The sequence below is a fragment of the Hylobates moloch genome, unplaced genomic scaffold (genome assembly GCF_009828535.3).
Source record: "Hylobates moloch isolate HMO894 unplaced genomic scaffold, HMol_V3 SCAFFOLD_22, whole genome shotgun sequence".
Lineage (NCBI taxonomy): Eukaryota > Metazoa > Chordata > Mammalia > Primates > Hylobatidae > Hylobates > Hylobates moloch.
This window is the reverse complement of record NW_026652297.1, coordinates 19,785,387-19,799,904: the sequence shown is the minus strand read 5'-3', so window position 1 is coordinate 19,799,904 and position 14,518 is coordinate 19,785,387. Positions and strand designations below refer to the sequence as shown.

General features: G+C 35.8%; 1 protein-coding gene across 3 annotated transcripts in view; it reads right to left on the bottom strand.

Annotated features, from left to right (window-relative positions):
• PIK3R4 (phosphoinositide-3-kinase regulatory subunit 4) overlaps positions 1-14,518 on the bottom strand; it is a 68,177-nt gene that overhangs the window by 6,458 nt on the left and 47,201 nt on the right. For all 3 annotated transcript variants that reach the window (XM_032143567.2, XM_032143568.2, XM_058433521.1), the window contains exons 14-15: positions 5,447-5,611; positions 1,222-1,433 (exon numbers count right to left, since the gene is read on the bottom strand). In XM_032143567.2, coding sequence (XP_031999458.1) covers positions 1,222-1,433; positions 5,447-5,611 — 377 coding nt within the window. The remainder of the gene's footprint in view (positions 1-1,221; positions 1,434-5,446; positions 5,612-14,518) is intronic.

The following is a 14,518-nucleotide window of genomic DNA, read 5'->3' as shown; positions in this document are numbered from 1 at the left end:
TAGGGAATCTAGAAAACCTAAATTCAAGCACAGAAGATAATTCCTCTGAATAAGCATGCCAACTAAAAAAGAATAAGATGTGGTAGTTTCTCAAGCAGCAGGTTCAAAACACCAGGAGGGAAAAACGTGAAACTTAAAGAAAGGGGCAGATGGGAAAAGGGGAAATGTTGATCAAAGAGTACAAAGTTTCAGTTAGGAGGAATTAGCTTTAGTGATTACTGCACAGAATGGTGATTATAATACAGCGTATATTCCAAAGTTGCCAAAAGAGTAAATTTTAAATGTTTTCATAAGTAATAAGTATGTGAGGTGATAGATTTGTTTAGTTTGATTTAATCATCCCACAATTAATACATGTATCAAAACATCACACACTGTACCCCATAAATATATACAATTGTTTGTCAATTAAAAAAGAAATTTTACAAAAGCAGCAATCCCATTCTTGGGTATATATATGCCTGAGATTAATGGAAATATATGTCCTTACAAAGACTTATTTGCAAATATTTACAGCAGGTTGACTCCGAAAAGCCAAACACTAGAAACAACTCAGCTATCCATCAACTGAGGGATAGAGGGATACATAAATTGTTATCTATAAAATGGAATATCATGCAACAATACATTTTTTAAAATCCTGCTTAAGCAAGCTGGATCACTTGGTTCATCTTTAGCCTTTGGAGACAAGGCAAACAATAAAGTAAGAAACCATTGCTTAGCTCTTCTCTCAACACCAGGCACTGTGACAGATCCTTTTGCTTCATTAAATCCTCAAAACTGCCCTTGAAAGGATTAGCCCCATTTGAAGATGAAGATAGCTGAACCTCAGAGGAGTTAAATAACCTGCCTAAAGCTATTGGAATTTAAACCATATCTGCCCGAACTCAGATGCTATTTTCCTTAAGTCACGTCTGCTGCTTCACTGGCAGAGTAAGAGAATGCCAACAAATCTGATCACTTAATGATTATAAAGTAAGGAGGCTCATTTAAGAACAAGGACAATGAGGAAACTGTTTTATGCCTTAGGATACTGATTTCACCCTTTCGAACCTGTTTTTTAATGAAAAAAATTGCAAGTTATTTTAACATGACTATGAATAAAAAAAGAGATGGGAAAAATTACCAATGAACAAAGAGGAAAAAACTGATTTCACAAGACAGCAATTGCAGGCATTAGTGGCATTCAAAAACCAGCCAATGACTTGAAAGTTAGCTTACCAATGCAGAGCCAGCATTGGTGGATGTCCACAGCAAAGGAAGTGATGAGGCCCGACTTTAAATCATGCTTTAAAGTCCACGCATTGCTTGAAGACCTAAGGTCCCAGCCAACCAGAGAGCCATTCACAGTGGCATAGGCAAGAACAGACTGTGCCCCAGAGTTGAAGTGATGCATATCCACAACACAACCGTCCTCCTTCTGATCTAGAATTCTAGAGAAATACACAAAGCACAGACGTTTCCAGTCACTGAAAACATAGCACTAGTCTCCCTTTAAGATGACTTTATATCCTATCCATAGTCAAGAAACAAGCGCTATGTGACTCCATCAAGAAAACAAAAGCCGACACATTAAAAAAAATTCCAGATGTACAGAAGAAGTGCAAAAATAGTAGAGTTCCTGTATATCCTTCACTCAAGCTTCCCCTTAGGTAAACAACTTATATAACCATAGAACATTTATCAAAACTAAGAAATTAACCTTGGTATAATACTAGTAATTAGAGTACAGGACGTATTCTGATTTTATCAGTTTTCCTCAGTCTTTCATGACCTTGATATTTTTGAAGACTACTGGTTATTTTAGAGAATGTTCCTCAATTTGGGTTTGTTTGACGTTTTCTCATTATTATCCTGAAATTAAGCCTTATTGGGAAAGATACCACAGAAGTGGTGTGTCCTTCTCAGTGCATCATTGAGATGGACAGGTTAGCATGTACAGGTTAATTATCACTTAGCCAAAATGCTCGCAACCACAACTGTTTCAGATTTTGGGCTTTTTTTTTTTTTTAGCATGAAATATTTGCATATACATAATGAGGTATCTTGGGAATGGGACCCAAGTCTAAACATGAAATTCATTTGTTTCATATATACCTCATACACCTAGCCTGATGGTAATTTTGTACAAAATACTTCTGTGCATGAAACAAAGTTTTAACTGCAACCTGTCCCATGAAGTCAGGTGTGGAATTTTTCACTTGTGACATCGTATTAGCAGTCAAAAACTTTCTGTTTTTGGAGCATTTTGGATTTTCAGATTAGAAATGTTTAACCTGAATCACTTATGATGTTAACTTGAATCATGTGAATTAAGCTGGTGTCTGCTAGGATTCCCCATTGTGAACATTTTTTCCCTTTATAATTACTCAATATTTGGCAAAAATACTTTGAGACAATGCAAAAATTCTGTTTCTGCTTTAACTCTGGCCCCCTAATTTTAACATCCATTTGAGGGAGCATGCCTGTGGTGAGCTAATGGTGACTTTTTGTTTCCCTCAGTCCTTCTACATTAGTTGACTGGGATTCTTCTGTAAGTTGTCACTTCTTCCCCATAAACTTATTTATTCACTTATTTATATCACTATGGATTCATAGATATTTATTTTTTTCTTTGAGTTACAATCTAATACTACAATTATTTATTTTGTTGCCCAAGTTGTTCCAACTTTGCCCACTGGAAGCTCTTTCATGTTAGCTCTTGTGCTCTTTCAATGTACTTTTTTTAATACTTCCTAATTTTTTGACACCACAAGATGCTCCAGGCTTGTTTTATTTTCCCTGCCCCACACACCTGGAATCAACCAGTTCTAGAAGTACTAGTTCCTTTTACTGAAGAATGGTATTTAGAAACAAAAATCTAAGCCCTATGTGTTCATTGCTACGGCAGTGTGCCTGCTTCTACGGCCAGAGCTAAATGGCCAGAGCTAAAAGATATATTATGTCTCAATGGCCAGAGCTAAAAGATATGTATACAACTTCAGGCATGTGGACACATCTATATTTCTGTATCTGTTCATGTGTTTGTATGCATGTATATATTTATACCTATGCATACAAAAATATCATGAGTCCATACTGATAATCTCCAACTCCTATCTAGTACCAGCGTTCATTCATCTGTAATACCTTTCTCTAACAGTGACAAACCTGGCTCTCATAACTACAATACATTTACCTACTTGTTCAACCTAAGTATACAAACGAAGGGTGAAGTTTCAGAATTGTTAAACCTGAAACTGTTAGAATGAAATTGTTAACCCTGTGAAAAACAACCAACTAGAATACAATGTTTGAGTTCCTTTTGTCATTAGCCTCCCAGTGTCAAATTTAAAAACTGTTTTCCAAAGTTACTCCTTTATTCGCCATGCCCTTCAATGTGATTATGTGATTCACTTGTAAAACAGATTAATTTGTCACAGACTGCATTCCATCTTTCCCCTTACATCCTGGTTAACTTTTTAAATTTTACATACATTTAAATTCACTTTTTGTGGTATACAGTTAAGTGGGTTAATTAGCAAAACACATTTAAGATTCATCAATGTTGTTGCATGAGTCAATAATTCATTCCTTTTTAATGCAGATTATTATTCTACTATATAAGTGTACTAGTTTTTTTCAAACTGAGGCATTTTTAAAACTAAAAAGAACACCATAAAACACTGATATTCATAAAACATGATATTCATACATATCATGCATTCATACAGGCAGTTTTAGTTTTATCTTTTAGATCAGAGGTCAGCAAACATCATCTATAAGGAGTCAGATTGTAAATATTTTAGGCTTTGTGAATCACATACATTCCTGTTGAGTATTATTTTTATTTTTGCAACCCTTTAAAAATGCAAACATCATTCTTATTTTATGGACCATACTGCAAGCTGTAGTCTGCTAACCCTTGGATAAACAATTGTACTTACAAATATTCTGATTTTTACCATATTTTCCCATTGAGGAGTGATGAAAAAATCCAACTGCCAAGTAAAATGTAAAATAGTTCCTTCCACAAATTCTAATTAGTAAGAGCTATCTATGACAACAGTTGATATAACCAAAACAATCAAAAACTTATGACCTTATGGCAAAGTTTCTTTGAAGCACGCACTGTGAGGCAGAGTAAAAGCTAAACATCCTGCCAGTCTCCTTATCTAGGTAGTTAGGTAGTTATCTAGTGTTTACTTTAAGACAGTAACATTTACAGTGAAAAGTGCCGTTGGCTGAGAGACAACCGTGCACTGAATGTGCATGTCTCTCTGGGTGTGTGGCCTGTGGGCTCAGTCACCACACAGGGCACCATGCCAAGTTATTAAATAATTTACATGAAACTCAATAGACATGTTACTATACAGACATCATCTGCTGAAATAGATTTTCTTAAAAATAGGTATTTGTCATTCAATGCCATAAAGAATATGTCCTGGACAAAAGCTGCTTAAATCTGTTCAATGAATGTGTGGAAAATCTTTTTAAATGCAAAAGCAAAACAAAACAAAACAAAAATTCCAGGTGACCCAACAAATATCCCTTTCTGCCTTAAGCTACCTAATGGCCATGGTTTATCATCCACTAAACAACTCCTCATTTTGCTTTCTTCTGTGGGGTCCACCACCTCCACCTGGCCCTTCTTAACCACCTTCCTTCACCTGGCTAACTGACACCTGGTCTTGCCTGTTGTCTTCCCTTTCAAGCTGGCTCCTGTTATCTATGCAAAAATTACCACATTGCACTGAAATTGTTCACTTGTCTATTTCTCCCACTAGACTGTAGATTCTTAAAGCATAACATATCTTGTCTTTGAAATCTTCAGTGTGTAACACATATTGGTCAAAAATCATTCTGCTTTGTCTTTAAATATCTTACCTTGTATGCATTTAATCTGCAAGCAACCACAATTTATAAAAAATGAAGAAAATTCCTAAATAAAACCACTGCTATTTTGTTTTAAAATGATAAGCAAATCATCTAAATGCTCTTCTCCATGTCCCCATCAACTTCAGAGATTTTAATGCCAAGCAATGGAATGCTGACATTTGAGTTTTCCTTAATGAAGAACACTCACATTCTCAAAATCAGGCAGAGTTGTGTTTTTAGTAGCTGAGACAGAAGATATAACTGGTAATTTTAGGTTATCCAGACAAATTCTAAACTGGGATGCGCTGCAAGTTCAAAGCTGCCCCTTCAAGTTCAAAGCTGCCCCTTTGACCTCTTGACAAGTTTGCAGAAGACAAGATACATAGATACCATCTTCTGAGACTAACCACATGTGACAGTTTTGAGCTGGAAGCACATTTTTAAAATTTTATTTATTTTATGGGCTTAAAAAAAGAAGTGCAATGTAAGAGGCCCTCAGTTGATCCCAACTACATTGCAGGGTAGAAAGGAGACTTAAGGTACTGTAGTGCACTAAATACAATGTTTAAAAAAGACAAAAGATAGATACCTGCTTTGTAGAGGATGGATTTTAGGAGACTTGGGCAGCTTAGAAGCCTCAATTCCAAGAAGCTGGACAGCACCATTATCGGATGCTATGGCTAAATAGTGGGAGCCTTGGCAGAATGTGAGCGTCTTGACTCGTCCTCCAATTCGGCTGTATGTAAGAATAGATCTGAATGAAAGAAAAATAAAATTCATTTATGAAACAATGTCACTGCTAATGTTAAATATCCACATGGCTATTAGCAAGCAAAATTATTACTCTGAGGTCCATTTAATCTCCCTGATCTCAGGACAAAAACAAGAATTTCCTCTCAAAAGAACTGTTACAAAAATCGACTTTTCTTCTGCTATTTTCAAATGGCCATCTGCACACACTTCTCTCTCCTATCATAAACTGTCCCTCCTTCTCCCCCCTTTTTTTTTTTTTTGAGACAGGGTCTCACTCTGTTGCCCAGGCTGGAGTATAGCGGCCTGTGGTGGGATCACAGCTTACTGCAGCCTTGACCTCCCGGGCTCAAGTGATCTTCCCACCTCTGCTACCCTGGCAGCTGCGACTACAGGCGTGCATCACCATGCCTGGCTAATTTTTTGTAGAGATGGGGTTTCGCCATGTTGCCCAGGCTGGTTTTGAACTCTTTTCTAATGAGAACTCCCATACTTGTGGTCCTGATCCTATCTCCTTCAACTCTTAGAATATCTTAAACCCTCACTCTTAACACCCTTCAGCTATCCTATCACACAGCTTGGCACAGAAGGAAAAGCACTGGCTTTGGAATCAAGGACTTCCACTACCAACTACTTATATGATGTTGGTCAAGCTACTTAACCAGTTGTATGCCTCAGTTTACTCATCTACAAAACAAGGACTGACCTATTTCCCTAACTGGACCATAGGGAAAATCAGGTAATATGTAAACCATAAAACATTCATAAATGCAAAATTATAATATTCAGTCTCTCCCACACATATGCTGACCTCTCAAGCTGTGTTTTCTACTCTCTTTCAATTCACTGCCAAACTTCTTGAATATATCATCTACGCAGGGGACCTCCATTATCACCAACTCCCTCCTCCATTATCCGCCACACAGACTGCAACTTTATGCTTCTAAGGGGCCATACCTCTAAAAGGTCAAAAGCCCCTAAACACCGAACACATTCATCTATCTTGTGTAATTTATTTCACTTTATTATAAAAGTTAATGCATATTAAGTGTACTAAATACAGAAATGTACAAACATTTATAATAATACCACCCAGAAACACTATTAACATTTTGTTACATATCCTTCAAAAGGTTTTCTATACATATTACAATACATTCACACTCGTTTTTTTTTTTTTTTAAATCTGTAATATTTCATATATTTTGTCCATATCTCTCTCTAGTTGTTTTTTTTTCTGTTTTTTTCTGAAACGGAGTCTTGCTCTGTCGCCCAGGCTGGAGTGCAGTGGCGCGATCTGGGCTCACGGCAAGCTCTGCCTCCCGGGTTCAGGCCATTCTCCTGACTCAGCCTCCTGAGTAGCTGGGACTACAGATGCCCGCCACCATGCCCAGCTAATTTTTTTTGTATTTTTAGTAGAGGCGGGGTTTCACCAAGTTAGCCAGGATGGTCTCAGTCTCCCAACCTAGTGATCCGCCTGCCTCAGCCTCCCAAAGTGCTGGGATTACAGGCATGAGCCACCGCACCTGGCCTAGTTGTTTTTCTTAATAACAGCTTTGCTGAAATGATTTTCAAATACCATAAAGTACATTTTAAAGTGCACAATTCAATGATTTTTAGTATATTAACAGAATTCTGCAAAGATCACCACTAATTCCAGGCCATTTTCATTAATTATAAGAAATCAAAAAATAAGCTGTCCTCATACCCATTAGCATTCATTCCTTATTTGCCCCTCTCCCTAGCCTCTGGCAACAACTAATCAACTTTATTTTCTATGAATTTCCCTGTTCTGGACATTTCATTTAAATACAGTCATACATTGTGTGGTCTTTTATATCAAGCTTCTTTCACATAACATAATGTCAAAGTTTATGTTGTGGTATGTAATACCTCATTCATTTTTAGGCTGAATATTATTCCATTGTATGGCTACATCACATTTTGCTTATCCATTCATCTGCTGATAAACATGTGAGTCACTTCCACCTTTTGGCTATTATGAATAATGCTGCTATAAACATTTGTGTGTAAGTCTTTGTGTGGACAAATGTCTCAAACACAATGCCCACAAGGGCCCCACAGGGGCCCAATCAGTACTGTAAATGAGTAAAGACAGCCAGTGACAAGCAATGGCAGAGATGGGAGTGCCAATATGCTTGGTCTCTCACACACACTTAGGCTATCTGTCCCCATCTCTTTTAATATTGACATAGAATTCACATATCACCAAATTCATCCTTTTAAAGGGGTTTATAAAGTCACCACATTTTATAACTATCACCATTATCTAATTCCAGAACATTTTCAGCATACCCAAAAGAAACCCTGTATCCATTAGCTGTCTCTTCCCAATGCTCCCTTCCCCCAGCACCTGGCAATTACTAATCTACTTTGTGTCTCTACGGATTTATCTATCTGAATACTTAATATAAATGAAATCATACAATATGTGGCCTTTGGATCTGGCTACTTTCACTTAGCATACTGTTTTCAAGGTTTACTCACATTATAGCATGTAGCAGTATTTCATTCCGTTTTATGGCTAATTTTCAACTGTATAGATATACCACATTTTATTTATCATCATTTCAATTTTTTGCTATTATGAATAATGCTGCTATGAACATTTGTGTACAGATTTTTGTGTGAATATGTGTTTTTAACTGTCTTGGGTATATAGCTAGGAATGGAATCATAGGGTCATACGGTAACTCTATGTCTACCATTTTGAAAGGCTACCAAACTGTTTTCCAAAGTTACTGCATTGTTTTTACATTTTCACCGGCAATGTATAAAGCTTTCAATTTCTCCACATCCTAACACTGGTTACTGCCTTTTTTACTATAGCCATTGTAGTGGGTGTGAAGTAGTATCTCACTGTGGTTTTGATTTACATTTCTCTAGTGACTAAGGAGCATCTTTTCATGTGCTTATTGGTCCTATTTGGAGAAACATCTATTCACATCATTTGCTTTTTAATTGGGTCATTTGTTTTTTTATTGTTGAGTTGTAAGTGTTCTTTATACATTTTAAATAATAGATCTTTATCAGATATATGAGTTATTTCTCCCATTCTGTGGATTGTCTTTTCACTTTCTTGATAGAGTCCTTTGAAGCACAAAGGGTTATAACATTGATGAAGTCCCATTTGTCTATTTTTTCCTTTGTTACTTGTGTTTTTCATGTAATTTCTCAGAAATCCTTGCCTAATCCATGGTCAGGAAGATTTACATGCCTATGTTTTATTCTAAAAGTTTTATAGTTTTCATTCTTACATTTACTCTGTGATCCATTCTGAATAAGTCTACTGAAATTCATCTTTTTGCATGTGGAAATCCTGTAATCCCAGCACCGCTTGTTCTAAAGGCCATTCTTTTCCCCATTGAATTATCCTGACACCTCTGTCAAAAAAAATGACCATAAATGTACTTCTGCATGTCAGTTCTATTCCACGAATATACGACACAAACATAGACATGATCTATATGTCTACTCTTATGCCTGTACTACACTGTCTTGATTTACTATAGCTTTGTAGCAAGTTTTGAAATACAGAAGTGTGAATCCTTCAATTTGGTTCTTTTCTTTCAATATTGTTTTGGCTATTCTGAGTCTCTTGTAATTCTTTATGGGTTTTAGGATCAGATCATCGATTTCAGGGAAAAAAAAAAAAAGGCAGCTAGAAATTCCACAGAGATGGCATCGTATCTGTACGTTGAGAGGTCTGCCATCTTAATGATATTAAGTATTCCATTGCATGAATATGGGGTTTCTTTCTATTCATTTGAGTCTTCTTTAATTTCTTTCATTGATCTTTAGTATTTTTCAGTATAAAATCTTATACTTTCTTGTGTAAAATTTATTCCCAAGTATTTTGTTCATTTTGATACTACTGTAAATGGATGGTTTCTTAAATTCATGTTTGGACTATTCATTGCTACCATATAAAAATGCAAATGATTTTTATATATTCATCTTGTATTCTGCAACTTTGTTGAACTTATTAGTTCTAGGAAGTTTTTAAAACAATTATTGTTGAATTATTGCTAATTCTCCACATACATGATCATGCTGGCTACTAACAGATAGTTTTACTTCTCCTTTCCAATTTGTATGCCTTCAATTTCTTTTACTTACCCAAATGTCCTGGCTAGAACCTCCAGTACAGTATTCAAATAAGTGGCAAAAGTGGACATTCTTGTCTAACTCTTCATCTTAGGGGGAAAGCTTTCAATCTTCTAACATTAAGTACAATGTTAGCTGTAGGGTTTTTTGTTGTAGATGGCCTTTATTCATTCTTTTCTATTACTAATTGGTTTATTGAGTTGGTTATAATCATAAAATGATACTGGACTTTGTCAAATACTTTCTGAGAGTTTGTTGAGATGACCATTTGGTCTTTACCCTTTATTCTATTAATATGGTACATTCATTAATTGATTTTCATATGTTGAACCAACCTTATATTCCTAAGATAAATTGTACTTGGTCATGATATTATTTTTTACATGTTGGATTCAGTTTACTATTATTTTGTGGCAGATTTTTACACTTATATTAATTATGGGTATTGGTCTATAGCTTTCTTGTGAACTGTTTATCTGGCTGTGGTATCAGATTGACATCTGCCTCAAAGGATGAGTTAAGAAGTGCTCCCTCATTTATTTTTTGGAAGACTTTTTGAAGAATGGATGTTACATTAGTCCCTTCTTATACACAGTTTCACTTTCCCTGGTTTCAGTTACCTGTGGTCAACCGCAGTCAGAAAATATTAAATGGAAATTCCAGAATAAACAATTCGTAAGTTTTGAATTGTGCACCATTCTGAGTAGTGTGATAAAATCTCACTGTCCTGTTCCCTCCTGCCCAGGACTTTAATCATTCCTTTATCCAGCTGAATACATTAACTGCTAGTTGATCAGTCAGTCACTTAGTAGCTGTCCCAGTTATTAGATTGATAATCACAAGAAGGGTGAGTACAGAACAGTAAGACATTTTGAGAGACAGAGACTCTATTCACATAACTTTTATTAAAATATATTGTTGTAACTGTTCTATTAGTGTTGCTGATCTCTTACTGTGCCTAATTTATAAATTAAACTTTATCATAGATATGTACACATAACAAAAACGACAGTATACATAAGGTTTCATACTATCCGAGGTTTGGGACATCCACTAGGGGTCTTGGATCGTCTCTTCCACATATAAGGGAGAACTACTGTAATTCTTTAAACCTTTGGTAGAATATACCATGAAGCTATCTCAGCCTGGGCTTTGTGGGAGGTTTTTTGATTACTAATTTCTTTATTATTATAGGTCTATTCAGATTTTATATTTCTTCTTTAGTCATTTTCAGCAGCTTGTGTCTTTCTAGGAATTCATCCATTTCACCTAGGTTATCTAATTTGTTGGCATACAATTGTTCATGGTATTCCCTTCATGGTACTCTTTTTTCATTTCTGTCAAGTCAGTAGTAATGTGCTCCCTTCAATTCCTGTTTTTAGTAACTTGAGTCCTCTCTTTTCATTGATCACTATAGTAAAGGTGTGCCAATTTTATCTTTACGAACAACCAATTTCTACTTTTGCCGATTTTTTTTTGTTTTTCTATTCTCTATTTCATTTATTTCCTCTTTAGTCTTTATCATTCCTTTCTACTTGCTTTAAGTTTGCTCTTTTTCTAGTTCCTTAAGGTTAGGTTAAATTACTAATTTGGGATCTTTCTTCTTTTTTAATATAAATGTTTACAGTGATAAATTTCCCTTTTAGTACTCCTCTAGATGCATTATCCAAGTTTTAGTATGCTGTTCCCATTTTTATTCATCCAAAGTATTTTCTAATTTCCCTTTGAAACACTGGGTATTTAGCCATATGTTGTTTAATCTCCATGTATTTGAGAATTTCCCAACTTCCTTTCTGTTACTGATACCTAGTTTCATTCCAATTTGGTTAAATAACACACTTCATATGCTTTCAATCCTTTTAAATTTGAGGTTTGTTTTGTGACCTAATATATGGTTAAATATAGAAAAGATCACATGTACTCTTAAGGAAGATTTATATTCTGCTGTTCCTGAGTGGAGTATTCTACTGATACCTGTTAAATCTAGTTGGTTTGTAGTGTTGCTCACATTTTCTATTTCTTTGCTGATCTTATGCTTAGTTGTTCTATCCATCTTGAAAATAAGCTATTAAAGGCTCCCACTATTATAACTGAATTATCTATTTTTCCCTTCAATTCTATTGGTTTTTGCTTAGTGTGTTTTTGGGGCTCTGCTGTTAAGTATGTTTGTAATTGTTATGTCTTCCTGATGAACTGATCCTTTTGCCATTATAAAAATCTCCTTGGTTGTCTCTAGGAGTAATTTTTGCCTTAAAGTTTATGTTCTATCTGACATTGGCCACTCCAGCTTTTTTTTTTTTTTTTTTTTTTTTTTTGAGAAGGAGTCTCACTCTGTCATCCAAGCTGGAGTGCAGTGGCACAATCTCAGCTCAGTGCAACCCCCAACTCCCGGGTTCACGCAATTCTCCTACCTCAGCCTCCCGAGTAGCTGGGACTACAGGCGCGTGCCACCAGGCCTGGCAAAATTTTTTTGTATTTTTAGTAGAGTCATGGTTTTGCCAGGTTGGCCAGGCTAGTCTCAAACTCCTGATCTCAGGTGATCTACCGCCTCAGCCTCCCAAATTGCTGGGATTACAGGCATGAGTCACTGTGCCCGGCCTAGCTCTTTCTTAGGTACTATTTGCATGGTTTATCTTTTCAATTCTTTTACTTTCAGTCTATTTATGTCTTTAAATCTAAAGTGTGTCTATCATACATAGCATATAGTTGGATCATGTTTTTTCACCCTTTCTACCAACTCTGCCTTCTGATTACATTTATAAGTTGTGGTTGCTCTGAGAATTCAATGAACATCTTAAAATAATCAAATTACTACCAACTTAATTTCAGTAATACTGAAAATACTTTGCTCTAATATGTCTCTTCCCTCCTCCCTCATATGTATAACTATTGTCATACAAATTACATATCTACACGTTATAAGCCCATTGACACAGTCTTCTAATTATCTCTTTATGCAGTCATCTTTCAAAATCAGATAGCAGGTAAAAAGAGTTACAAACAAAAATAATTTGTACTTTTATATTTACTTATGTTATCTTTACTGGTGCTCTTCATTTCTTTATATGGATTGAAGTTACTCTATCATATTCTTTCATTTCAGCATAAAGGACTCCCTTTACTATTTCTTTTAGGGCAAATCTGCTGGCAATAAATTCCCTGTTTTTATTTATCTTGAAATGTCTTAATTTCTCCTTGGTTTCTGAAGGACAATTTTACTGCCACAGAATTATTGGTCGACAGTCTTTTCAACACACTGACTTCTGGCTTCTATCATTTCTGACTTAAAAATCAACTGTTAATTTTATAGAACATCCCTTATATGTGAGGAGTCACTTTTCTCTCTCTGCTTTCAAAATTCTGTCTTTGTCTTCCAACAGTTTATGATGTGTCCCGGTATGGCTCCCTTGATTTTGTCCTATTTACAGTTCATTGAATTCTTGGGTCTGCAGATTAACGTTTTCCATCAAACATGAAAAGTTCTCACCTATTATTTCTTCAAATATTCTTTCTGTCCCCTTTTCTCTCTCCTCTCCTTCTGGAACTTTTATTATGCATGTGCGAGAATGCTTGATAGTGCACCACAGGTCTCTGAGGCTCTATTCATTTTTCTTTATTCTTTTCTTCTTTGTACCTCTGACTGGATAATATGAACCATCTTGGAATTCTGATTTTTTGCTCTTATCAGTGGAAATTGCTATTGAAACTCTCCAGCAAATTTTTTCAGTTATTATACTTTTCAGTTCCAGAATTTCTATTTTATGATTTCTACCTCTTTATTGATATTGTCTATTTGGTTAGACATTGTTCTCATACTTTCCTTTAAATATTTAGACATGGTTTTTAGTTCTTTGCACATATTTTTAATAGCTGATTTAAAATATATGTCTAGTAAGGTTTTTTCCTATGTATAAGCCATCCTTACTTGTTTCTTTGCCTAACTTGTAATCTTTTGTTCAAAACTGTGCATTCGAAATTAATATAATGTGTCAATTTTGGAAATAAGATTCCGAAGTGTTGCTATTTGTTTAATGACTTTCCTCCACTAATTCTATGAAGTCTGTATTCTTTGTCATATGTGGCCACTGAAGTCTCTGTTCAGTTAGGTAAGCGATCACTTAATAACTGGCAGGTATTTCTTTCAATGCCTTGAACAATTAAGTGAGGGTTTTGTTTATGTTGTGGCACACCTTCAACACTCCATCAAGCATTTTACATCTCTGCTTCAGTCTTCAGTTCTTGCTTGCACAGAGTCTCAAAGCCAGCCAGACATGAGAATTTGGTCTTTTCAGTTCCTTCCTGGGTATGTGCACAACTCTACACATACATGTGGTCTTATAAGGACCCAGGAATAGATCAAAACTTTTCAAAGGCCCATATGGACATCTCATTACCCAGTTCTTCCTTTTAAGCTTTCTGTCAGCCTCTTGATGCCACCTCAAGATGACTGCTACGTTAAATAAATGGTGCTGATTAGTTTCAACAAGTGCCCTGTGAGTAAGAGTTTTCTCAAAGAACAAGGTATGAGCCAAGTCAAATAAAGACGGGCCCTGAAAATAGAACTTTTCAGCCAGCTGGCGCAGAGGTCAAGTAATGACAATTCTCTGGAGGTGGGCTTTTGGGGATCTCCAATGCCATTATGACCCCTCCACTGGCTACTAAGGGGCTAGTTTTCATAGCTACCATAGTTGTGAGGCTGTTTTCCAGACTGCCACAGAGCTGGTAAAGGGGGGTGAGATTACAGTAAGTTAAGGACGACATGGCTCCCTATTCTTATTGAGCG